The sequence below is a fragment of the Hemiscyllium ocellatum genome, chromosome 20 (assembly GCF_020745735.1).
Source record: "Hemiscyllium ocellatum isolate sHemOce1 chromosome 20, sHemOce1.pat.X.cur, whole genome shotgun sequence".
In the NCBI taxonomy this organism is placed as follows: domain Eukaryota; kingdom Metazoa; phylum Chordata; class Chondrichthyes; order Orectolobiformes; family Hemiscylliidae; genus Hemiscyllium; species Hemiscyllium ocellatum.
This window is the reverse complement of record NC_083420.1, coordinates 25,546,426-25,573,687: the sequence shown is the minus strand read 5'-3', so window position 1 is coordinate 25,573,687 and position 27,262 is coordinate 25,546,426. Positions and strand designations below refer to the sequence as shown.

The 27,262-nt window shown below is 42.6% G+C and overlaps 1 protein-coding gene across 1 annotated transcript in view; it reads left to right on the top strand.

Moving 5' to 3' along the window:
* The window catches only part of LOC132825415 (coronin-7-like), a 163,409-nt gene that overhangs the window by 95,568 nt on the left and 40,579 nt on the right, over positions 1–27,262 (top strand). Inside the window, exon 10 of the mRNA XM_060840658.1 lies at positions 20,208–20,262. Within this exon, the coding sequence (XP_060696641.1) occupies positions 20,208–20,262 (55 nt within the window). The remainder of the gene's footprint in view (positions 1–20,207; positions 20,263–27,262) is intronic.

Sequence of the window (27,262 nt, the reverse complement as noted above, 5' to 3'; positions counted from 1 at the left end):
TTACAGATAAAGGTATTTTAAGTTCTGAACCAAGTGAATTGGCTCCAGAACACATGTAGAGAGAGGTTAGTATTACAAAGAGGGTTATTGTTAGAGCAGCTTATAGAGCAATGTTTAAAGCAATGAAAAAAATTTTCATTTGTGGAACGTGGGCTTTACTGGCTGGGCCAGTATTTATTACCCATCTCCAGTTGCTCTTGAGAAGATGATAGTGCGATGCCCCCTTGAACTGCTGAAGTCCATTTGGTGCAGGTGCACCCATAACAGTTGGTGATGGAAGGAGTGCTTGTTTGTGGATATGCTGATGAAGTACACTGCTTTGTCCTTGGTGTCAAGCTTCTTGATTGTGTTAAAGTTGCATGGACCGAAGAAAGTGGGAAGTGTTGCACCTTTATATGGTTGATAGACTTTGGGAAGTCAGGAGATGAGGTACATGCTATAGAATTCCTAATTCTTGACCTTTTTTAGCCATAATATTTATACGGCTAGTCCAGTTCAGTTTCTGATTAGTGGTGAACCCCAGGATTCATTGATGTTAATGCCACTGAATGCCACTTAGTGATGATTTGATTCTCTCTTGTTGCAGATGTTCATTGCCTGGCACTTGTGTGGCATGATTGTTACTGGTCAGTTGTCAGCACAAGTCTGAATATTGTTCTGATCTTGCTGCATTGCTACATGGACTGCCTCAGTATCTGAGGAGTTGCAAATTGTGTTGAGTATTGTGAGATATCAGTTAACAGGAGAGATACAGTTTGATTATAGTACTCAAGAGACCATATATATAAGATTGAATGCAAGAGACTTAGAAAAGGATAGGAAAATCATTTTACAAAAACATTACGAAGAATTCACTTTGGGGGTTAGCAATTCAGAAAGAAACTGTCACGATTAAATACTTTGTTTTAGAGATGGTTAAATTGAATTGAACTGTTATGGTGGTTGTGATTAGGATTTCTTTTGGTTATGAGGAGGACTAATGCCAGCATGAGTTGGATGGCTGAATGGCCTGTTTGTGTTATAATATCAATGTTTTATGAATGAAGTGTGAATGGGCTGGAACAAGAAATATTACACAAAAAACAGACTTCTGTATAATATTTGGAATTTAGGATAGTACCAAGTTTGTAGCTCCAGAGTGGCTTATGGTCATGGGCACGAACATAAAACAAAATGATACTATAACCCTTTTATATCCGTTCATCTCACCCTCTAATGACAGGCTGTTTGTCTGTAACAGTTATCTATAGCAGTGGTGATTGCACTGGACGAATGATTCTTTATTTAGTCCCTAGGTTTAGTGCAGGTTCAATGAATGAAAGAAGGCATTATAATGTGATTGTGAGTCCATTGCTTGTGTCTAATGGTAGTTTTGGTAATTTTGCACCAGTTTCTTCACTAAGTTGAGCTTTATAGAGTGTGGATATTTCTCTGAGACTTCAAATCAATAGCCTTATCTGTCCATAGCATGGCACACATATCAGATTAACCTTTGTGCGTAGGCCAATTTTGATTACATATATGTCCATAAGATGCTATTGTTGTCCATATGGAAGCTCTGTTCTGTCTCTACCATATAAGATACCAAGCACATATTCATTAATAGCTAATGACGCTATGATGTTCTGTATAGATAGTGTCATGACACGTGTTTCATTCCATGTGTATTGTTTGTCTGCATTACAGTTTCTAAATAATTGCTAATTGAAGTTCAGAACATGTAGCATGATGTACAGTGCCATAAATATACCAGCTTCTCTATCACATGCAAGTATAGTGAACTTTCATTCACCACTTTAGTACAGAAAGACAGCACAGTTACACAAGTGACAATTTCCTTCGAGATGGGTGAATTATATAGATGTCACTTTTTTTTATTGACACTGCTCTTTACAAATAGAAAGCAAAACTTTGCACATATTGCAGTATATAGACTTTGTCCATGTACAGTAAATGTATAAGAACATAAATGGTACCAATCCCTAGTTCCAGTGCTAATTTATCCTGTCATTGCTTTAATATGCACATAATGCAAACCTAAGCAGGAGTCTGTCTGTCCTTATGAAATGCTGATCTAATAGTTCTTGTTATGTTGCCAAACTCCCCCTCATTATTCAATCGTGTTTGGAATTTAGCCAATACACTACTTCAACTCTTCTGAACCCTCCTGCTTTTATAAATGTTCTAATTCTGTCTGGCTGTTTGAATTTCTGACTCCTTTTTAGTGTATTTGCCAATGATTGAAGTTAAAGAGATGCAGTTCCCTCCTTTTAGAGAAGTGTGTTGTTGAGAGTGATTTGTGAGTGAATCTGTGAACTGGGTCTCCTGTTAACATAGCCTGACACATCAGGGAGTCGATACAGCTCTGACTAACAGCTTTCCCAGTGCAGTATGTGACAGTGATTTTTTTTTGTGTGTGGTTCAAACTGTACTATTGAGGGAGTCAGTCTTTCTCATTTGAAACACGCGCCCACATTACATTTGATCAGCAAACTCTGAGATGAAAGTCGTTACTTGCAGGGTTACTTAAAGCTTCTTTTCCACCCTTAGGATTTCCCAAAACACTTCACAGTCAATGATGCATCTTTTCAAGTCCAGTCATTGTTGTAGTGTTACAAGTGAGATATACAAACCTCACAAACAGCAAGTGATAATGACTAGATAATAGTTTTTAATGGTGTTTGATGGATAAATATTAGCTGAGACATGGTGACAACTCTCCTGCCCTTTTAGGTGGCAGCTATGGGACCTTTAATGTTTCGGGTGTAACCCTTCTTTAGGTCTGAAGAAGAGTTACACCTGAAACATAGACTTCTCCATTTCCTGGTACTGCCTGGCTTAGTGTGTTCCTCCAGCTCCCTGCTAGTATACCTTGCATTCCAGTATCTGCAGTTATTTTGTCTCTAGCTAAGTGGGATCTTTAGTGCCCACAGGGATATAAAAGGTTTGTATCTATCTCATCTAACTTCTGATAGTGAGGAAGCTGCATCAGTACTGCCACTCTGACGGTGCAGCACTCCCTCAGTACTGTGCTGCTTGTGTTCACCTGGATTATATGAAGGTTCTGGACTGGAACTTGAGCCCCTCAGCCTTCTGACTCAGAGGTGATTGGGTTATCTTCTAATGCCCTAATGTTCCTGCCAGGTACCCCATTTGGCAAGAGGAATCTGATGTCATGGTAGTTGACTCACTGCTACCCATCATTGATCTAAGGTTGACTACTTCGTACCTGGTGAGAAAAGTCAAATTACTCACCCAAAAGGTGAATTGGGAAGCTTGATTACAGCCCAGAGCAGCTGGGATTATCCTCTGTCACGGAATAGCTCAATGTGTGAACACATTTTGAGTTTGAAAGTACTCACCTCAGTGAATACTCTCAGTTTACAAAGTCATGTTTGCTTTACATAACTTAAAGGCTGGGCCAATTCAATTATTCACCCCAGTGGTCCTGGTGGCCCAGTTCTCACAAGCTGTCACAGGCCAGACAGTGAGTAAGTTCTGTGAGAAAGTACTTTTCCTGAGTACTGTCCTGTGCAGGGAGTGCAGCTCATTCCCAGCTGTCCAACACACAGTGGGGATCCTTGAGGGGGTCGTGTAACCTGTGAGAGGCCAGAATTGAGTGTGGTGGGAATGTTTTTGTGTGCTTTAGTAATAGGACCCAGGAGATGGACACAGAATTGATTCAATGCTTCCTTCTAAGGTTTGCTCAGAGAGAGACAGCTGTTTCCCAAACCCCACCAGAGGACAGTTCCTGGAGGAAACTGTTTGGTCTTGCTCAAATCACCATCTCATGCAGGGGTCAACACCAACAGCTTAAGGGGGCTGGCTAAGAGCATGAGCTCTGAGGTTTACCGTCAACCAGGCGTGTGTGATTTGTCTCATGCCTCACGCTTGGAACAGAAAAGTGGATATGACAGCTTCTGAGGGAAAAATTGGAGTTTGTTTGTGATCCCTGCATAGAGTTGAATACTTTCATTACCACGTGAAGAGTGGTTAGTGAAGAGTGAAATTCTGGACACTGCCAGGAGATATGGGAGTTTGGTGGATGGGAGGGATTGTGCTGAACATCAGAGGGATAGCTGGTATCTGTAACCTGTTTTTTTTAACCTTTGAATGAAGTAACATCTGATAAGTTAACCATGTATCACACTTGTATCTTGAGTGTTTGTCCAGTGACTCAATATTAATGAGCAGTAAAACTTTTCTCTCCTTCAAGCTTCACTTTCATATTGTTACTGTGGTGGGGGAAATCAGTAGTTTGACAGAAGTAACCCTTGAGAAGATTTGTAGGTCAGGTTGTGGATGAAATAGTGGATTTATTTGCCCAAGCTGGTGTGTTTTTCTGCAAACGTGTTGCCTTGCTGGGTGACATCATCAATGCACCTTTGATAAGGTGTTGGTGCTCTATGCTGCCTGATATTTATAGGTCTCTGTTTGTTGGTAATTGCGGTTCTGTATCTGAGTGGTTTGTACACAGGGTCCAGTTCAGTGTGTCTATTGATTGAGTTCTAGTTGAAGTGCCAGGCTTCAAGGAACTCTCTGGCGTGTCTCTGTTTTGCCTGTGCTAGGATGGTTACATCATTCCAGTTGAAGTTGTATCCTTTGTTGTCTGTGTGGTTGGAAACGAGAGTGTACTGGTAATGTCAGACAGTGACAAGCTGATAGTCAAAAAGATTGGATTTGGCTGTTGGGTCTTTAACCTTTCTGAAGGTCTGGTGGAATGTGATTACTGGTTTGTGGGCCACTAAGATTCCCAGGGGTCTGAGTAGTCGGGTGGTTATCTCTGATCTGTCTTTGATGTATGGTATGGTTGCTGTTGTCTGGTCATGTAGTGTACCTAGCGAGGCGACAAAAGTACACTAGCTCAGCGAACAAATCCACTACTTCATAAGTAACCCTATTGATCCACACCAATGCTGTTGGTTGATATTCATGTTTTGCTGACTGTACCTTGCTCACTGACAGGCAACATGAGGGTATCTTAGTATCCCCACTGCACCAAATCACTCCATGGCCTTAACCCCTCCCTTTCTGTGTAATTTCCCACAATCTTCTGAGATATCTCTGCTCCTTTTGAGTTGCCCCACCATTGCTGGCTGTGCCTCCATTTGCCTAGGCTCTGGGCTTTGGAATTATCACCTTAGACTTCTCTATCTCACTTTTCTAACTTAAGACGATGCTTAAAGCGTAATTCTTTGACTAAGCTTTAAGCCACCTGGCCTCCTATTAACTTACATGGCTTGATATTAAATTTGTTTGATAATGGTCACATGAAGTACCTTAAAACATTTTACCATGGTAAAGGCATTTTAATGAGCATAAGGTTGAAGCAAACTAGTGTTTGACAGCAACAGTCATCAAGTTTTTTTAATGTCAACATTGTTATAGTTTTCTATTCTGCTAATCACAGAATTCCCTTTTTCTGTATTTGGAATTTTCAATCCGTCTCAGCCTTTGAAATCAAACGAAAAAGTGAATGCCCAATAACAATAAACAGACTTTGATTCTCTAATTATGCTGTACCCAGTTGGTTTCTCTAATGTAAATCCAAAGTAATTCAAATGCAAATTTGTACAAGGACTTTGTAAACACTCCCTCTAAATCTAAATTATAGTTGAATCTTGATGTGGAGGTGCCAATGTTGGATTGGGGTGAACAAAGTTAAAAATCACACAACACCAGGTTATAATCTAACAGGTTTATTTGGAATTACATGCACTTGAACCACTGCTCCTCCATCAGGTAGCTAGTGGGACACAGATATTGTAGTAAAAGAGCAGAGTGCCATACAATTGATGAAAAGTATTGAGCAAACCAAGGTTGCTGTTAAGGTTTTAATCACTTAGAATGGGGATCAGGTTTTGAGTGATTAATATGTAAAGCCCAGAACTTCTTTCAAGTCACAGTCCCGAGATAACTTAAGGTTTTAAAGAACAAAATAGTGACATCTCAGCTCGGACAATGCATTAAATTGTGAGGTTAGAGTCTGTCTGTATCCCAAACCTGAGTCTGACTGGTTCTATTTCCAAAGTAGGAATTTATAAAATATCATGAGGACTGACTGCCTAGAGATTGTGTGCTTTTTGAACAAAATAGAATGTATCTGCAAATGCAAATTCACCCCATAGACTTATGTGCATGAGTGTGAGAGGGGCAGAGTGTGTGTATGTAAGTAAGTTTGCTCACTGAGCTGAAAAGTTCATTTTCAAACGTTTCAGCATAGGTTTCCTTGTGCTGGTGATGTCAGTTCCTGTGGAGATGTCATTTCCTGTTCTTTTCCTCAGAGGGTGGTAAATGGGATCCAAGTCAATGTGTTTGTTGATAGAGTTCCAGTTGGAATGCCATGCTTTTAGGAATTTTCATGCATGTCTGTTTGGCTTGCCATAGGATGGATGTGTTGGCCCAGTTGAAGTGGTGTCCTTCCTCATCTGTATGTAATGATGCTAGTGATAGTGGATCATGTCTTTTTGTGGTTAGTTCTTTTCATGTATTCTGTTGGCTAGTTTTCTGCCTGTTTATTCAATGTAGTCCTTGCAAGGTATTTTGTAAATTATGTTTGTTTTGCTTGTTTGTATGTGATCTTTCAAGTTTATTAGCTGCTGTTTTAGTATGTTGGTGGGTTTGTGGGCTACCATGATGCCAAGGGGTCTGAGTAGTCTGGCAGTTATTTCCGAGGTGTCTTTGTAGCGGAGAGTGGCTCGGGTTCTGGACACGTTTTGTCTGCTTACTTGGGTTTGTTGCTGAGAAATTGGCGGACTGTGTTGATTGGGTATTTGTTCTTTTTGAATACAGAGTATAGGTGATTTTCCTCTGCTCTTCGTAATTCCTCTGTGCTGCAGTGTGTGGTGGCTCTTTGAAATAAAGTTCTAATGCAGCTTCGTTTGTGGGTGTTGGGATGATTGCTTCAGTAGTTGAGTATTTGGTGTGTCTGTGTTGTTTTCCTGTAGACGCTGGTTTGAAGTTTCCCATTGGCTGTTCGCTCTACGTAGGAATGTAGGAATTCCTCCATGTCGGAATGGTAGTTTGTTGTTGTTTTTCTCCTCTTTCAGTGAATTTTATGCCAGTAAGGATATATTGATGGTCTTGAAGGTTTCCTCTAATTTGTTTTGTTTAGTGATGTCAAAAGGTGTCATCACGTAGCAGACCCAAAGTTTGGGTGGGATGGTTGGCAGAGCTGTTTGTTTGAGTCTGTGCATTATTGCCTCTGCTAAGAACCCTGATACCTGAGATCCCATAGATGTTCCACTGGTTTGTCTGTAGGTTTTGTTGTTGAAAGTGAAGTGATTGGTAAGGCATAGGTCCACTAGCGTTGACATTGTTGTCCTTGCTGATGAATTTGGTGGTGTTTGGTGTATGTGTCTTTGGTTCTTCCTATAGTGTAGTCAGTGTTTCCGTGGCCAGGTTGATGTTGATGGATGTGAAAAGGACTGTTACATCAAAGGAGACCATTATTTCATCCTCTTCTATCTTGGTGTCTTTGATGCTCAGGAATTCTTGGGTGGAGTAGTGTGAATCTTCTACTAAGTGTTTTAGTCTTTGGTGTAGCTCCTTGACTAATCTGTACATTGGTGTTCCAGGTAGTGAAACTATGGGTCTGAAGGGGGGCTTCTAGTTTGTGAATTTTGGGTAATCCATAGAAGTGTGGTGTGTTGGATCGTCTGGTTTCAAATCTTCTCAAAACTTGCTGAGAGAGAGAGGGAGATGAGAGAATTCGAGAGCGTGTGTCTGTGCGAGAGTCTGATGGACTATTAGCCTTTGAGAGGGTGTGTTTGTCTGTGAGAGAAATTGCAGGCAACCCGTGAAGATCTCTTCATGTCAGAGTCATAGAGCTGTACAGCACGAAAACAGATCCTTCATTCTAACCTGTCCATGCTGACCAGATATCCTAAATTAATCTAGTCTCACTTGACAACATTTGGCCCATAGTCCTCTAAACCCTTCCTATTCATATACCCATTTAGATGCCTTTTAAATGTTGTCATTGTGCCAGCCTCCACCACTTCCTCAAGCAGCTCATTCCAGAAATGCACCTTGTGTGTGAAAATGTTGCCCCTTACGTCACTTTTAAATCTTTCCCCTCTCACCTCAAACCTATGCCCTCTGATTTTGGATTCTCCTACCCCGGGGAGAAGACCTTGACTATTAACACTTAACAATTCATGCCCCTCTGTAGATTTTATGAACCGCTAGAAGGTCATTGCTCAGCTTCTGAATCTCCAGAGAAACTAGCCCCAGGCTACTCAGCCTCTTCCACTGAAACTATCCAACCCTGGGAGCATCTTAGTAAATTTTTTCTGAACCATTTTCAAATTTCACAACATCTTTCCTATAGGAGGGAGACCAGAATTTAATGCAGTGTCCCAAAAGTGGCCTAACCAATGTTCTGTACAGCTGCAACATGACTTCTCAACTCCTGAATTCAATGCACTGACCAATAAAGGCAAGCAAACCAAACCCCCCCTTCACTATCCTATCTACCTGCAACTCCACTTTCAAGGAACTATGAACCTGCCCTCCAAGGTCTTTTTGTTCAGTAGCACTCCCCAGGACCTTATTATTTCAATGTCTAAGTCCTGCCCTTATTTGGCCTTTAAAAATGCTGCACCTCACATTTATCTAAATTAAACTCCATTTCCCAGTCCTCAATCCATTGGCCCATCTGATCAAGATCCCGTTGTACTCTAAGGTAACCTTCTTCGCTATCCACTACACCTCCAATTTTGGTGTCACCTAAAAACTTAGTAAACATGTTCACATCCAAATTATTTATATAAATGATGAAAAGCAATGGACCCAGCACCGATCCTTGTGGCACACTGCTGGTCACAGGTCTCCAATCTGAAAAACAAACCTCCACCACCACGTCTCCAGTTGCTATCTCAAAATGTTGATACTAATTGTCTCAACTTAAGATTGTACTATACAGTTCCCCAATAACTTCTAACTCATGATTACCCTATTGATCTCTAACTCTGAATTGTATGCTGCATTGTTGGTAGCCTGTCAACCCATGGAATGAGAACCATCACAATCGAGCTGGGTCAGTTGGTTGGCCTGGTATCCACAATTGCACTGCATTGGAATTAGCATTGAAACTCATTGTCTATGGATTCCCTCTGTCTATCCCTGGACTGAAAATAACAAATTCTTAACTGAATGTGGACCTTCTAATTTTTGTGGCTTAGCTTGACTCTGTGCTATGCTTCAAACCACTGGACCATCGGAGGGTAACTCAACAGGCAGTAAAAATGTTCTCTGTCAAAGTGCAAGTTAAAACTCCATGTGTTCAAAAAGCTCTGTCTCTCTTCTGACTTTTTTTATATAGTACTTTACTGTGAAGAAATCCATAAATCCAGTCCTAGAATTTTTGATATTTGAACTAGAGGTACCAACCCCAGTCAGCTTGTTTACCCTTGGAATTTGTGTGGCACAGACCATAATCACATTATGCAACCTCCTGGTATAATGTAAAAATTAGTGGCATGGAATCAGGTCACAGAAACTGCAGGGTGGAGCTCCGTAATAACAATATACTACTATAGTCGAGTAATCCTGTAATTTAGGGAAAATTGACTGGGGCTGTGACATCTGAGAGTCTCCTAAAAGTATAGTCCCTGGTATTGATTTGTACTAAAAGTGCAAATTAAAATTCCCTTGCTTGTAACAAAGTGCAGCTTCTTTCATTGTTAATTATAAGTGGCTTCTTACTGGCACTGATCATCAAAACAGCATTTCAGAAGGTTCTGCTATAGTCCAAAAGTACAGTCCAAATGTATTATTGCATAACAATGTTGTCAAGAAATGAGTTTAGATCAGAATTTTTAAAATTGCTGGTATGGAATCAGGATTTGGTCCTTCAGCTTGCTCAGTCTGTTTTGCTCAATGTTCATGGTGCACACCATCAAACTGATCTTGCTGCTTAATAGTTAGACCATCTTACAAGGCGAACCCTCCTTTCAACAAAATTGCATCTGGGTCCTTGAAAGGCACCAGACTCCCTTCATGAGAATGAGGATTTGTCTTCCAGCAATTGGATAAGTGGGAACTGATCTTGGCTTTCAACAGATAATTACTTGGAAAGGCCTTTCTTGTGAGAAAGCAAGTACTTTTCCTGCAGCTATCTTGGGACCAATCCCACCTCTACCTCCATCCACCACCTCAAGTTCTCTGCACACCTCCAATTCTGTCCTCTGTCTAAGCCTGATTTTGATCAGCTCACCATTGGCAGCTGTGCCTTCCCTGGGCTCTGAAAACCCTTCTCTAAACCTCTTTGCTTTGCTATTCTTATTTAAGATACATTTTAAACATTATCTCTGACCAAGGTTTTGGTCACCTATCATAAGATGTTCAAACGTAGTTTGGTTCAGACTTTCTTTTGATAACTGCTATTGTTAAGCCATTGGGGCATTTTGCTTCATTAAAGATGCTATGTAGCTCTAATTTGTGTTGTCTCTAATGATGCTGGACAACCTACAGTCCAGATCAGAGGTTGCTTGAGCTGATGCCCATTGCACCTGATAATGAAGGATCATGTTAGGGTAAAAAAATAACCTTTTGTTCTGGACATGAGGCTGGAGTCCCAAGTTGATCATTGTGGATGGGGAAGGGGTTTAGTTGTTTGTAGGCTTTGTGTCACCCACATATTCTAGTTCAGAGAAAGGCACTTGGTGTTCACTGGCTACAGGAGCCATACCTGGTGGCAGATGAGCTTAGACGCTCTGGGTATGCTGATTATTCTTGCCTGTATAAGGCAAAGCCCTTTACAATTTGATGGAGAGGTAGATGGTAGGCACAAGAGCCACTGATTGCATTCACTTGGGAAAACCCTGTCTCAGTAGCTCTATGCTTTTGATATACAGGAATAGACTTCCAAAACTTGCGTACTGAGAGCATGCACCCCACTAACCTTCCTTTATTTTGTTGACTTCAGGATCCCATGGTTAAATTATCTTGTTCTATATCTGTGTCCCTACTGACTTTGTGAATTCTTAGGTTCAGCACTGCAACTGGTATGTCACAGAGACTCCTGGGCTGGGATGAATCTATGAATGTCGTGTGTCTATGGTTTGAATTTACTGGCTGTTGTACTGGGATTGAGGATGTGCAATGTTCCTTGCTTGAACTCTGACAGGGCAATCTCATGTCTTAAAATTTCCTAAAACCTTGCCAAGTTTACGCCCACATATTTTGAGAATAAGAGTTGTTTTGGGTTCATGCATAATTTGAGCAAGACTCTTGCCCGAATTAGGCAACTGACACTTGCCAATTGCTTTTGTGTCTCGTGGGTGAGGTTGAGTTGCATTTTGTGTTCAGTTTGAGAGTTTACTGTTTATTTTCTGTTTCTTACTGAAGCACTTGCAGTTGTGTGGAGAGTGGAAATCAGAGGTTTATTCTGTCAAACTGACAATCTGCCAAGAACAGATTGCCACAAAAACAAAACATTGAATGTTCATTTTTCAGATTTCCAGCAAACGAGCCAGAGAAATTGCAGCAGGTCAGGCAGCATCTATGGAGAGAGCCAGAGTTAATACTTCAGACCAATGATCTTTTAGTGATTCACCTCATTTTCCAAATCTTTGTTCTTCAGTTCGGCAATTTCATCTGGGGACAAGGCATGAAGCATTGTGTTGGAATGTGAGAGAAGTGAAACAGTCAAATCTCTGTGATCACATCTGGTGTTCTTCAGCCCCAGTACATCTTTTTTTTAAAATATATTTATTAGCAAATTTTTTTTTACCTTTGCAAACATATAAAATTATTGAAAAATACAATCAATAACAAATATCACTATAATAAAACACAAAGTACAATACAACTACCATCTACTAACTACTAACCTACCCTATAATACAAAACAAGCTATAACACTGTGCAAAGAAACTCCAGTAAATAAGTAAATAACTAATAGATCAAAAAAAAGAAAAAGCAAAAAAAAAACAAAAACGTACACAGAATACAGAACAGTTATGCTCAGCGCAAAGCTCCCAAACAAAGGAACAGGAGCATTGTATATATACCCGTATTGACTCAGGAGACCCCCCCCCAGGGCTCAACAAACCTAACCATCCTGGTTAAACAAATGCCCTAGTTAAGATAGCTGGCAAATCTATATCCAAATAACTCAAGTAGGACTACCATGTTTTATAAAAATGGTCTGTTTTGTGTTGTTGCACCATGTTTGTAAAAAGAATCCAAGGGAATGTGCTCCATAATTAGTTTCCGCCATCCCAGCAAGCCCGGCGGGTTCTCAGATACCCAATTCATCAGAATATTCTTCCGTGCGCAGTATGTAAGAATAGTAAATAGTTTCTTCCCATGCCCGTCTAAAGATGGTAAATTCGGTAGACCTAAGAGGAGTGATATTGGGTCTACTTTAACTTCAATCCTCAATACCCTCCCTATCTCTCCCGCCACACCGCTCCAATAAACACTGAGCCTGTGGCATGTCCAGAAGCAATGGGTAAGAATACCTACACTTATTTTATATTTAGGACACACTGAAGATGCCCCTTGTTTAAACTTCACTAGACGATGCAGCACCAGATGAACACTGTGCAGAACTTTTAACTACGTAGTGCATGTCCTATTACAGATTGAAATCTTTTGAGCATCCTCTCATATGTTCTGCCATGTTTCAGAAAAGATCTCCACTCCTAGCTCTTGGTCCCAGACCCCTCACAACATGTTAATATCCTGCCAGGCCCAGTATATCTTCAACTCTCAATTTTGGTCCCTTAGCTTTTCTTCTGGGGTTCTCTCCCTCCCGATATAAGGATAGCTTGTTGTCTATGTTGCCTTTCTAGAGATGAGTCAGGTGAGGAGTGGTGTTGACTGTTTGACTGTGAAAGGCAGTGTGGCCTAGTAGTATCACACTGTAATGAATATCAACAGGCACTTTGCTCCCTCTTCTGCAACTCTGCTGCCCTTCCCTGACTTTGCCTCCTCTCTGACCTTTTCCTAACCGTATACATCTCTGAATCCCCACCCTCCTATTGCTGCCACCCTCCCCATCAACGTTTCTACCTTTCTCGTAATATTGCCTCATACTTCAAACATACTACACACTGAAGTTAGTTTACTCTTCAGTGTAAAAAAGGTAAGTATGAAACAAGGACCACATGTCAAGCGACTTTGTTGTCTCTGTGGTTCACCATTACCCTCTCAGTTCCGCTGGTTGGCCATCTGTAAATCTCACTTGTTTTGACTGATGTCCCGCAGTCTCTGTGCAAACTAATTTTCAGTCCAGTCCTACAGAATGTGGCTGGCAGCCAGGACCAATATTTATTTTAGAGCCAGGAAGGCCTCACAGACTGGAGCTAGACCTTAATCATTGCAGTTACAGGACTATCTCTCGTTTGCTCGCAGTTTTCTCTCTTTCATTCTCTCTCGCTCACTCTCTTTTTCGTGCTCTAGCACACACCCACTTTATAATTTGCGCATTCTCTTTTTGGTGCCTGCTAGCGAGGTATCTTTCGTGCACGCAGGCCCTCTCATTCGTGCCTACTCGCTCTCCTGCCCTCTCTTTTGTGCCAGCCTGCCTGCCTTCAGCCGGCCACCTCTTTCACGCTCACCTGCCTGCCCTAACTTTAGCACTTGCCCACCCAATCTTTTGCTCACGCTCACCCACCTGCCCAATCTTTCGCTCGTGCATGCCTTCTCTTTTGTGCCCGATGGCCGCCCGCCTGCTGTTTCACACCCGCCTACCGGTTATTTCTCGCCCTTCCGACCACCCTTCTGCTCTTTCACGCCCGCTCGACCTCCCGCTGTTCGTACCCAACCCCCCCGCCTGCCCACATTTTTGCGCCTGCCCGCATCCCAAATTTTTGCGCTCCCCCGCTCTTTCCTGCCCGCCTACCCTCCCAATCACCCTCCTGCTCTTTCACACCCGCTTGCCAGCCCTCTCTTTCGCGCCCTCCCTCACTCACCCGCCCCCTCTCCCTCTCGCACCCGCCCTCTTTTACGTGCTCGCATGCCCGCACCCTCTTCTGTGCCTTCGCACCCTCCCTCCCTCTCTTTTGCACCCGTCCTCTCTTTCTGTTGTTTCTTCTCCTTTATTCTTCACCATTCCTTGCTATGTGACTATTTTCCACCCTATTGCCATCCTTCCAGCTTCTTTAATTCTCCACTGAGCTTATCTCTTCCAAGTACCGTACCTGATCATGAGATTTTAATGTTTCATTTATCTAAACTTCCAAATTCCTTTGGTTGTCACATTTTCCAAATTTTCACTGTTTAGAAATTGCCCTGCTATATTCTGTTTAAATCCAAAATTGGACGATGCCACATTTGTCTGTATAATGTTGCCCATCACAAGTATTTTGTTCCTTTTTATACTTGAGCTTCCATTTTTATTCTTTCTTGGAATGTGGGCAAGGTTAACAAAGCAAACATTTAATGCACATCCTTTATTTCTATTGAGAAGGTGATTGTGAGCTACCTTGAATTGCAGCAATCCAAGTTGGCTGGAAGGTACGAGACCGAGGATGGTGGTGGAAGGTTATTTTTTGGACAGGAGGCCTGTGACCAGCGGTGTGGTATGAGGATTGGTGCTGGGCCCACTGCCTTTTGTCATTCATATAAATGATTTGAATGTGAATATAGGAGGTATGGTTAGTAAGTTTGTAGATGACACCAAAAATGGAGTAGTGGATAGTGAAGAAGTTTATCTCAGAGTACAATGGGACCTTGATTAAATGGGATGAGGAGTGGCAGATGGAGTTTAGTTTAGATAAATGTGAGGTGCTGCATTTTGGAAAGGCAAATCAGGGCAGGACTTAGATACCTTACCGGTAAGGTCCTGGGGAGTGTTGCTGAATCAAGAGACCTTGAGGTACAAGCTCCTTGAAAGTTAAGTCTAAGGTAGGTAGGGTAGTCAAGAAGGTATGTTTGCTTTTATTGGTCAGTGCATTGCGTATAGGTGTTCGGAGGTCATGTTGTGGCTGCACAGAAATTGGTTAGGTCATTTTTGGAATACTGTGATCAATTCTGGTCTCCCTGCTTTAGGAAAGGTGTGAAACTTGAAAGGTTCAAAAAACGTTTACAAGGATATTACCAGAGTTGGAGGGTTTGAGCTACAGGGAGAGGCTGAATAGGTTGGGTTATTTTCTCTGGAGGGTCGGAGGCTGAGTGGTGATCTTATGTAGGTTTATAAAATGATAAGCCACATGGACAGGGTGAATAGCCAAGGTCTTTTCCTAGGGTAGGGGAATCCAAAACTAGTGGGCACTGGTTTAAAGTGAGAGGGGATAGATTTAAAAGGGACCTAAGGGGCAACTTTTTCATGCAAATATGGAATGAGCTGCCAGAAGAAGTGGTGGTGACTGGTGCAATCACAACATTTCGAAGGCAATTAGATGTGTACATGATGAGGAAGGGTTTAGTGGGATATGGGCCAAATGCAAGAAAGTGGGTCTAGGTTGGTTTAGAATATCTGGTCAGCATGGACGAGTTGGACCAAAGGGCCTGTTTCTGTGAAATGTAAATTATAAAACATTGATACCCCAGAACCAAACCCTGTGGCACACCACTTGCAACATTCTCTCTGAATGTTACCAGTGAAACGATTTGGTCTTTAAATATGAAGATTAAAAACTGCACAGAATACACTACATCAAGTCTCACCATTGTTCTACACAGATGTTACAAGATTTTATGCCAGTAAGGGTAATATTGATGGTCTTGAAGGTTTCCTCTAATTTGTTTCGTTTAGTAATGACAAAGGTGTCATCCACATAGCAGACTCAAAGTTGGGGTTGGATGGTTGGCAGAGCTGTTTGTTCGAGTCTCTGCTAAGACCCTTACAGGCATATAATTCATTAAAGAGGAGAAAACAACAATAAACCACCATTCCGAGATGTCACAGTAGAGCGAACAGCCAATGGAGAACCTCAAGCCAACGTCTACAGGCAAACAACACATATGGACCAAAGATTGAACTATAGAAGCAATCATCCCAATATCCACAAAGGAAGTTGCATCAGAACATTATTTCAATGAGCCACCACACACACTGCAGCACAGAGGAATTACGCAGAGCAGAGAAAAATCACCTATACAGGGTGCATTCAAAAAGAACAAATACCCCATCAACACAGTCCACCGATTTCTCAACAGTAAAACAAAACATGTCCAGAAACCGTAGCCACTCTCCCCTACATCAAAGACATCTCGGAAGTGACTGCCAGGCTACTCAGACCCCTAGACATCATTGTAGCCCACAAACCCACCAACACACTAAAATAGCAGCTAATGAACTTGAAAGACCCTATACAGACAACAAGCAAACTAATGTCATTTACAAAATACTGTGCAAGAACTGTGCCAAACACTACATTGGACAAACAGGCAGAAAACTAGCCACCAGGATACATGAACATCAGCTAGAGACATGACCCTCTCTCACTAGCATCCCTACATACAGTTAAGGAAGGACACCACTTCGACTGGGCCAACACATCCATCTTAGGACAGGCCAAACAGAGACACGCACGAGAATTCCTAGAAGCATGGCATTCCAACCAGAACTCTATCAACAAACACATTGATTTGGACCTCATATACCACCTCCTGAAGAAAAGAATAGGAAATGATATCACCAATCCAAAGAAACCCAAACATATAAGTAGAAAGCAGGAAACATCAGCAGTGCTTCATCCAGAGGCTCATTGAAGATGTTACCTAGTATGGTGACAAAACGTCTGAAAGTGAACTTCCCAGCTCAGCGAGCAAACCTCCATCCAGAACCTCAACCTGAGCTACAAATCTTCTCAAAACTCGTGAAGACAAGTTTAACAGTGCAGCTCTCCCTCATTGCTGCCCCTCTAGTATGCACTCGTTCAATGCAGTGGTTCCTGACTACTAACTCTCCAGCAATCTCCCTCGACTTTTTGTCATTTACATAAATGATTTGGATGTGAGCATAAGAGGTACAGTTAGTAAGTTTGCAGATGACACCAAAATTGGAGGTGTAAGTGGACAGTGAAGAGGGTTACCTCAGATTACAACAGGATATGGACCAGATGGACCAATGGGCTGAGAGGTGGCAGATGGAGTTTAATTCAGATAAATGCAAGGTGTTGCATTTTGGGAAAGTAAATCTTTGCAGGACTTAGACACTTAATGGTAAGGTCCTAGGGAGTGTTGCTGAACAAAGAGACCTTGGAGTGCAGGTTCATAGCTCCTTGAAAGTGGAGTTGCAGGTAGATAGGATAGTGAAGAAGGTGTTTGGTATGCTTTCCTTTATTGGTCACAGTATTGAGTACAGGAGTTGGGAGGTCATGTTGCGGCTGTGCAGGACATTGGTTAGGCCACTGTTGGAATATTGCATGCAATTCTGGTCGCCTTCCTATCGGAAAGATGTTGTGGAACTTGAAAGGATTCAGAAAAGATTTACAAAGATGTTGCCAGGGTTGGAGGATCTGAGCTATAGGGAGACGCTGAACAGGTTGGGGCTGTTTTTCCTGGACCGTTGGAGGCTGAGGGGTGACCTTATAGAGGTTTACAAAATTATGACGGGCATGGATAGGATAAGTAGACAAAGTCTTTTCCCTGGGGTTCGGGAGTCCAGAACTAGAGGGCATAGGTTTAGGGTGAGAGGGGAAAGATATAAGAGAGACCTAAGGGGCAACTTTTTCACGCAGAGGGTGGTACGTGTATGGAGTGAGCTGCCAGAGGATGTGATGGAGGCTGGTACAATTGCAACATTTAAGAGGCATTTGGGTGGGTATATGAATAGGAAGGGTTTGGAGGGATATGGGCCAGGTGCTGGCAGGTGGGATTGGATTGGGTTGGGATATCTGGTCGGCATGGACGGGTTGGACCGAAGGGTCTGTTTCCATGCTGTACATCTCTATGACTCTATGACACTAATGCTCTGACATTTCTGTAAGCTTCATTCAAGGTGTTCAATTGTCTGGAGTGGGATTTAAAGTCACTATCATTTGATTCAGACACAAGAGTTTTACATGCAGCCCACATTGTGCACCTTAACGTATACAGATTGATATATTGTTAAATCTTGTTTGCTATATACCAGGATGGCACGGTCGCTCAGTGGTTAGCACTGTTGCCTCACAACACCAGGGAGCCTTGTCCAGTTCCAGCCTCGGGCGACTGTCTGTGTGGAATTTGCACGTTCTCCCTGTATCTGCGTGTATTTCCTCCACATGCTCTGGCTTCCTCCCATAATCCAAAGACATGCAGGTTAGGTAAATTGGCCATACTAAATTGCCCATCGTGTTCAGGGATTTGTAGATGCATTAATCAGGGGTAAATGTATAGAAATAAGGTAGGAGAATGAGTCTGGGTGGGTTACTCTTTGGAGGGTCGGTGTGGACTTGTTGGGCTGAAGGGCCTGTTTCCACGCTATAGGGATTCTAGGATTCTATTGTGTTGTGAAGTACCCTGGAATATTTAACTATGTTCAAGTTCTATATATAAGGCATGTTGTTATTGGATTTGGAGAGCAAGGCATAAAATGTAACTTGGTCACTTTCATTTGCAATGGGCTGTTTTAATTTAACATTAGTTTCACATACAAATAGACAGAACCTCTGATTCTGGGAGTGTGCTTTGGATTTATGCAGTTCCAGTTTGATCAAATTTAATTTGTACATTTTCACATGAAATGTTGCCATGAGGTGCATGATGTCAGCTTTGTGTTTACGTGAAGTTTAGTGGAGGGATCACTTCCCAGACCCCATTCCAGTTTTTCAAATCTCTGTTGCCTTCTTTCACCATATTGAGCGAATGAAGGGCGGGTGTACAGTCTGTTATTTAGCATTTGTTTGGATATTTTATGCTTTCTGGGACATTGCCAGAGCCTTGTGTGACTGCCAGTGTGGGAAGGCTGGAGGTTGAACATGTAAATATGTTGTGTGGGAACAGCTCCGTTTTTGTTTACACGGAGAGCTGGGAGTGAAAGGGGGGTGGGACAGTCAGCTCTGAATGTGCAGGAACTCCAAATTTGAGACTCAAAATAAAATGAAGATATGGACTGGAGCCTTCTCACTTGCTGGGAATCAAGATTGAATAATTTTAAAGTAAAAAGGCTTCTGTTTGAATCTTATCAGAGGTTTTGGTGGTAGAAGTCTCAAATCTTCTACCCATGTTCAATACATTGTGTACATTCTTATATTCCCAACAGTTTCCTTTTCCACTCCTCACTTCACTCTCCCTGTGTCTCCCCACTCTCCCAGTGTTCCAACCCTCTTTCCCCACTTTCCTCCTTCCATTCTCTCCCTGTTACCCTATCATCCTCTGCACTTATCCTAATTTCTCCGTGTCTCACATTTGCCCTATAGCTCCTCTTCATGTTCTCCATCCTAGTTTACCCTGTTCCCTCACTGGTATTTGCCTCATACTCCCTATCATCATTCACCTATGTTGCTACTACTCACCTTTGCGTCCCCCATTTATTGTCTTGCCTCCACTCTCCTGTGTCCCGCCCCCTTCTCCCCATGACACCCCCGTCTCCCCATGTTTCCCCTCCTTTCCCTACCCATCTCTTTTGTTATCCTAAGTTTCTGGGTGTCCTGTATTCTCTAATGTTACACAGACATTGTCTGCCCTCTGTTGGAGGCGGGATTCACTATGAAATGATTCAGTCAGTTTCTCATGTTGCTCATGGCTCTGACCACATGCTGTTTAAATGTTAATTTAGTGTTTCAGTCTGAGAATAAGTTGTAGCGATGCTCTGCACTGTAACAAGGCTTCTGTGCAGATAGGTCATGGGGGATAGGAGCAGAAGTAAGCCATTCAACCCATCGGGTTTGCTCCACTACTCAATGAGATAAATCGAGGAGGAAGAAAGAAATCTGGACTGGTTCTTCCTGTCTCTTCCCTGACAGGTTTGTAAGGTTGGGTGTATTGGAAGACAGGGCAATGCTTCTGCATGGGTAAAAACAAGGCCTGCAGATGCTGGAAACCAGAGTCTAGATTAGAGTGGTGCTGGAAAAGCACAGCAGGTCAAGCAGGAAAATAGGTCTATGCTACTTTCTCTCCAACCCCCTCTCATTTATCTCTCCAATCTGCAGGCACCGTGCCTCTCTTCCTGATGAAGGGCTTTTACCCGAAACGTCAATTTTCCTGCTAATTGGATGCTGCCCGACCTGCTGTGCTTTTCCAGCACCACTCTAATCTATGCTTCTGCATGTTGCTCTCAGGCTGTGAATGGTGATTCTGATGAATTCTCTGTCTCTAATCCCCAGATCGCTGATCCCGATGTATGATGCTGACTCTGGGTTGCTCATCCTTGCTGGAAAGGTGAGTGTTAATGATCTTATGCTCCAGGTTGAGACTGATATTCAGAGATAGCCTTTCTTAACACCTTAATTGGAACATAGGAAACAGGAGCAGGAGGATGCCATTTTGCCCCATGAGCCTGCTCCGCCAGTCAAATAGACCCTGGCAGATTTTCTGTCTCAATGCTGTTTTCCTGCTCTATTCCCATATCCCCTGGTATCTTGAATATTGAGAAATCTAATGACCTCTATCTTGAAAATATTGAATAATCGAGTTCTGCACCCCTCTCACAGAATTCCAGAAACTTCCTGCGTGAAGTAATGTTACCTCACCTTAGTCTTAAATGACATCTTGTTTTCTTAGACATGTTCCTGATTTGAGATACCCACCCTCAACCAAAGGGAGCATCCTGCATCAATGTATTCTGAAGATCTGCAAGATCTTTGTATGCTTCAATGAGATCACCCAACATTCTTCTAAATGCGAGAGGATATACTGCACACTGTTTATATTTTTAATCACTCCTCCTGGGACAGTCATGCACTCCCACAAATCAGGTGGTCAACCTTCAATGCACTCACTCAGTGGCAAGAGTATTTTTTCTTAGGTAAGGAGACCAAAACAGCAGGGAATAAGCAAATAAAAGTTACAAATCACCATAGAATAATGTCATCAACTCTAAATGGAAATACAAGACAACAACAAGCCCACCCAGAGTCTGGTTGAAGAGAGTGACGCATGAGAGTTGTTGCAACACCTTTTAGTTTGTTGGTGATCTGGAAATCAGCAACACGAGCCAAATAATAAATATATAAATTAGAACTGCCGGTTTCAGGGGAATAAATTGAACGGAAATACAGTTGAACAAAGGCTCAGTGGAAGTATGTCATTCAAGTCAAAGTGTGGATTCAGTGCTGATATGAATGTTGCACTTTACAGCATTAGAATTGTGGAAACTATGCACTGTCAAAGAGTCAGTATACTGGGAGCACTGCACTGTTGGAAAGAGCAATACGAACAGGTTGGAGAGATGTACAGAGGGAGTTGTGCATTGTTGGTGCACCAGTACCAAAGAAGGTCAGTGTTCCTGGAAGGTCAGTACTGTGAGAATTTTGTATTACAGAGTAATTAGTGAGAGGCTTCTGTACTGCTAGAGGGCCAGTTCTGCATGTCTGCTACACTATTGGAAGGGCAGTACTAAGGGAGCCCTGCAGTGCTGGAGGGGGAGTACTGAGGAAACACTGCACTGTTGGAAGAACACTAGTGAGGAAGCACTGCATGTTTGGTTGGTCTGTACATAGGGACCTCTGCGGTTTTGGAAGTTTGGTACCAAGAGAACACTGAACTTTGCGAAAGCGTGTATTGGAGCAGGGTTACACAGCTTCGAGGGGTGGGGTGTGCAGTCCTGTGAGAGACAGTACTGAAAGAGTGCTGCGCTGTTAGTGGATCACTAATGTGGAAAAGTGGTGTTTTTGGAAGGACTGTACTAAGGCAACACTACTATTGGAGATGCTGTCTTTCAGAAGAGATGTTAATCTGGGTCAATAAAAGCAAAATACTGTGGATACTAAAGATCTGAACTTAAAACAGGAAATGTTGGAAAAGTCCAACATGTCAGGCAGCATTTATACAGAGAGAAAAAGAGTCAATGTGGAGAAGAACTGACATTTAGATACAACAAAGTCATATTTGCTTTGAAAGGTTAACTCAGTTTCTCTCTCAATAGATGCTGCCAAATCTGTTTACGTTTTTTCCACCACTTTCTGCTTTTATTTATGTGAAACTGACTCCCTATCTGTCCAGTCAGATGGAGGCAAGAGATTTGATTGCATTATCGGAAGAAGAACAAGTTAGTACTCCCTGATATCCTGGGCAATACAAAAGTCTCAGGCAATGGTGCTAAAACAGGTTATCTGATCATTATCACTTTGGTGAAGAGGAATCAGAGTTAATGTTTTGGGTCTGGTGGCCCTTCCTCAGAGCTGATGTTAGTTAGGAAAATATCAGTTTATATGCATAAGATAGGGAAGGAGAAGGGAGTAAAGAGTAAACGATAGTGGGGATAGAGCCCAAAGAGAAAGAAGAACAGATATTTTGGCCCCTGTCTAGGTGACATCTTCAATGCTTTGCAGCCTCCTGTGAAGCGCTGCTGTACTGTCTCTTCTGGAATTTATTTGATTCTGTTCCTGCTGCTTCCAGTTGTTTGTTGTAGTGGTTGGTATATTTGGTCTAATTCGATGTGCTTGTTGATGGAGTCCGTGGATCAGTGCCATGCTTCTAGAAATTCTTGAACTGTCCTCTGTTTAGTTTGTCTTATGACCATTGTGTTGTCCCAGTTGAATTTGTGGTCCTTGTCATCTACTGGGGACAACTGGTTGTGGCATTTAGTGGCTAGTTGGAGTTCATGGATGTGGATCGCTAGTTGTCTGTCAGTTTGTCCTAAATAGTGTTTTGTGTAGTCTTTGCATGGTATCTTGTAAGTTATGTTTGTCTTGCACATGATCAGTATAAGGTCTTTTGATCTGGTAAGTTGTTGTCTGAGCATAGCTGTCGGTTTATGGGCTGCCATAGATCTGTGGTCGGAGAAATCCGCCTGTCAGTTCCGAAGTTTTTTTATGTGAAGTAGTGTGGCTATGAGTTCAGTCCTGACACGTCCTCGTCGCATTGTTTGTCTGTAGTCATCTGCAGATTAAGTTGTGGGGATATTGTTCTTGGCGAATTCACTGTAGAGATTTGTTCTCTTCTTGGTCAGGAATGCTGCAGTGTGTTGCAGCCCTTTTGAACAGGGTCCTAACGCAGCTTCTCTTGTGTGTGTTTGAGTGGTTGCTGTTGTAGTTCAGGACGTGGTCATTGTGTGTGGCTTTTCTGTACACTTTTGTGGTGCATTCACTGTGATGTATTCTTTGAACCATCAAGACCAGGAATGGGAGTTGATCATTGGTTTTCTCCTCTAACGTAAATTTGATCCTTGTGAGCATGGTGTTGATAATCCAGTGTATGTTCTCTGAATGATAACAAAAGTGTCGTCTGTGTGTCTGCTCCAGAGTTTGGATTTGTGGGAGGGCAGTTTGTTCCAGTCTTTGCATTACTGTTTCTGCTTTGAACCCAGAGATGGGTGAGCCCATAGATATTCCATTGATCTGTTCATACATTTGGTTGTTGAATATGAAGTGTGTTGTCAAGCACAGGTCTAGTAGTTTGAGTATGCTGTCCTTGTCGATAGATTCTCTATCGTGTCGTCTGTTCTGCCTGTCCTGGCTAGAGTTTTGTCAATTGAAGTGAACAGTGAACAGACCATTGTTTTGTCCTTGTCTATGTTTATGTTCTTGATGTTGTCTGGGAGTTCCTGTGATGATTGTATGGAGTGTTTGGATTTGCTGGTAAGATGTTTTAGTTTTTATTGAAGTTCTTTTGACAGTTTATACGATGGAGTTCAAGGGAGTGCCACAATGGGTCTAAGTGGTATGTCTGTTTGTGTACTTTGGGAAATCCATCAAATCTTGGGGTGTTGTTACTTTTTGGTTTCATCCTTTTATAGGTCAGTCCTGGTTATTGGTCCAAATGTTTATAGGTTCCGTAGCGTGTTGTTTATTCTGTTGGGTAGCTGTGGCGTGGGGTCACACTCCCTCTGTAGGTAGGTGTCAGTATCTATCAGTAGTGTCTCTGCTTTCCGAATATATTCGGTCTTGTTCATGATAACCGTTATTCTGCCCTTGATTATGTTCTTATGAGTGATTTTAGGGCTTCTCTCTCTTTGGTGTTGAAATTGTTCATTTGCCTTTTCTTTGTTAGGAAGGGTACAATGGTTTGTCTGATTGCTTGCAGTGTCTGTTTAGTTAATCCTTTAGTTCTAGGCATACATTCTAGTGCAGCTAGGAAGTCTGGTGTTTTTGCGTTCCCTGTGGTCGAAGTTGAGTCCTTTGGCTAGTATGGCCTTTTCTGTACCTGTAAGCTGTCTGTTGGAAAGGTTTCTAACCCAGCTGTCTGTCATGTTGTCTTCTCTGCTGTTAGTTAGCTTAGTCATTTTTGTCTTGTTGTATATGTGGTTCTGTTCTGTCCTATGGTGATGGCCTGTTCAATTATCATGGTTCACTTCTGATTGGTTGTTTTTGAAATTAATGATTTGTGCAAGACAATGATGTACAAGACAAACGTAATTTACAAGATTCCACGTAAATACTGCACGAAACACTATTTAGGACAAACTGACAGACAACTAGCAATCCACATCTGTGAACACCAACTAGCCACTAAACACCATGACCAGTTGTCCTGAGTAGGCGCGCGCGCGCACACACACACACACACACACACACACACACACACACACACACGATAAGGGCCACAAACTCAACCGGGACAACACAGTCATCATAGGACAAGATAAACAGAGGACAGCCAGAGAATTTCTAGAAGCATGGCATTCATCCACGGTCTCTATTAACAAGCATATTGACGTAAACGCAATATACGAGCCATTACCACAAACAACCAGAAGCAGCAGGAACAGAACCAAATAAATTCCAGAAAATGCAGTACAGCAGCGCTTCACCGGGAGCTCCAAAGCACTGAAGATGTCATCTAGACAGGGGACAAAAAGTCTGCAAATCAACTTCCCATCTCAGCAAACATACCCACAACAACCACAACTAGCACCCAAGCTACAAATCTTTACACAAACCTTGTTAAAGAAGAACAGTTGGAAGACAAAGGAGTGGATAATGATCTGCCTAGGAGGGTGAATAGCTGTTAATAGAGACTGTTAGTGGCTAAGTGGTGTAATGTATAATGGCAGACTATGTGATGATAAGACCTGGTGTGTGGGGCAGGGGCTAGGACATGGGAGAATTCGAGCCCTAAAATTAAAGAACTCAGTATTGAGTTTGGAAGGTTGTAGGGTCCCCAATCAGAAAATTGCACTGAGCTTTGCTGGAACATTGCAGCTAGCCTGAGACAGAGATATTGGCCAGGGAACAAGGTGGTGCGTTAAGTGGCAGGCAACTGAAAACTCAGTCTTTTTGTGGTCAGAATGTAGGTGTTCTGCGAAGCGGTCACGCAGTCGAAGCCTCATTTTCCCAATGTAGAGGAAACCACATGGTAGGCAATGAATGTAGTAGACTAGATTGTGAGAAGTGCAAGTAAAGTGCTGCTTCACCTGGAAAATATGTTTGGGCCCTTGGATACCTAGGATGGAGGAGGTAAATAGGCAGTAATTGCAAGGGAAGGTGCTGTGGGGTTGTGGAAGGGCATTGCGAGTGTAGGAAGAGTGGACCAGAGCATACCAGAGGGAATGGTCCCTGTGGAAGGTGGACAAGGGAGGGGAGGGGAACATGTGTCCTTTGCTGGAGGTGACAGTAATAGCAGCTGATCTTCTGGATGTTGGTGGGACGGTAGAAAAGAACAAGGAGAGTCCAATCACTATTGTGGGAGGAGAGAGAGGGGATGAGGGTGGAAGTCCGGGAGATGGGTCAGACCTGGTTGAGAGTCCTGTTGACAACGGTGCTGGGGAATTCTCAGTTGTGGAAGAAGGCGGACATTTTGAAGGCTCACTTGTCAACATTGGCCTCAATGGAATATATGAGATGGAGACTGAGGAAGTGGGAGAATGGAGTGGAGTCTTTACAGGAAGCCAGGTGCGAGCATGTATAGTGCATGTAGAAGTCGGTGGGTTTATAGTGGATAGAGTGGCCAGTCTGACCCCAGAAATGGAAACAGATGTCAAGGAAAGAAGGGGAGGAGTCAGAACAGGTGAAAGTGAGAATGGGGCAGAAATTGAATGTGTAATTGATGAACCTTTCCAACTCCAGATGAGAGAGTCATAGAGACATAAAGATGTACAGCATGGAAACAGACCGTGCCTAATCCAGTGACTCAGCCTAATCTAGTCCCATTTGCCAGCACTTGGCTCATATCCCTCTATGCTTCCTATTCATATACCCGTCCAGATGCCATTTAAATACTGCAATTGTACCAGTCCCCACCACTTCCTCTGGTGGCAGCACCACCCTCTGCATGAAAAATTTGCCCCTTAGATCCCTTTTATATCTTTCCCCTCTCACCCTAAACCTATGTCTGCTAGTTCTGGACTCCAGCACCCCAGCAAAAAGACTTTGTCCATTTACTCTATCCATGCCCCTCATTATTTTATAAACTTCTATAAGGTCGCCCCTCAGCCTCCAACGCTGTAGTGAAAACAAAGAACAAAGAAAGTTTACAGCCCAGAAACAGGCCTTTCAACCCTCCAAGCCTCAGCTGATCCAAATTCACTGTCTAAACCTATTGCCCAATTCCTAAGCATCTGTATCCCTCTGCTCCCCACCTACTCAAGCATCTGTCCAGACATACCTTAAATGAATCTACTGTGCCTGTCTCTCCTACCTCTGCTGGCAACATGTTCCAGGCACCTACCACCCTCTGTGTAAAGTACTTTCTGTGTGTATTCCCCTTAAACTTTTCGCCTCTCACCTTGAATGTGTGACCGCTTGTTAGTGAATCCTTCACTCTGGGAGAAAGCTTATCTCTATCTACCCTATCTATACCCTTCATGATTTTGTTGACCTCAATCTCCTTTTTCCTAATGAAAACAATCCTAACCTACTCAACCTCTCCATAGCAACCACCTTCCATATCAGGCAACATCCTCTTTCCTGAAGAAGGGCTCATGCCCAAAATGTCGATTCTCCTGCTCTTTGGATGCTGACTGACCTGCTGCGCTTTTCCAGCAACATCCTCTTAAACCTTCTCTGGAACCTCTCCAAAGCGTCCATATCCTTTTGGTAATGTGGCAACCAGAACTGTACACAGTATTCTAAATGTGGCCAAACCAAAGTCTTGTGCAATTTTAACATGACCTGCCAGCTCTTATAGTCAATACCCCATCTGATGAAGGTAAGCATACCATATGCCCTCTTGACCACTCCATCCACCTGTGCAGCGACCTTCAGGATACAATGGATCTGAACTCCCAGTCTCTCTGCTCATCAACTTTTCCAAGGCTCTTCCATTTACAGTATAATTCACT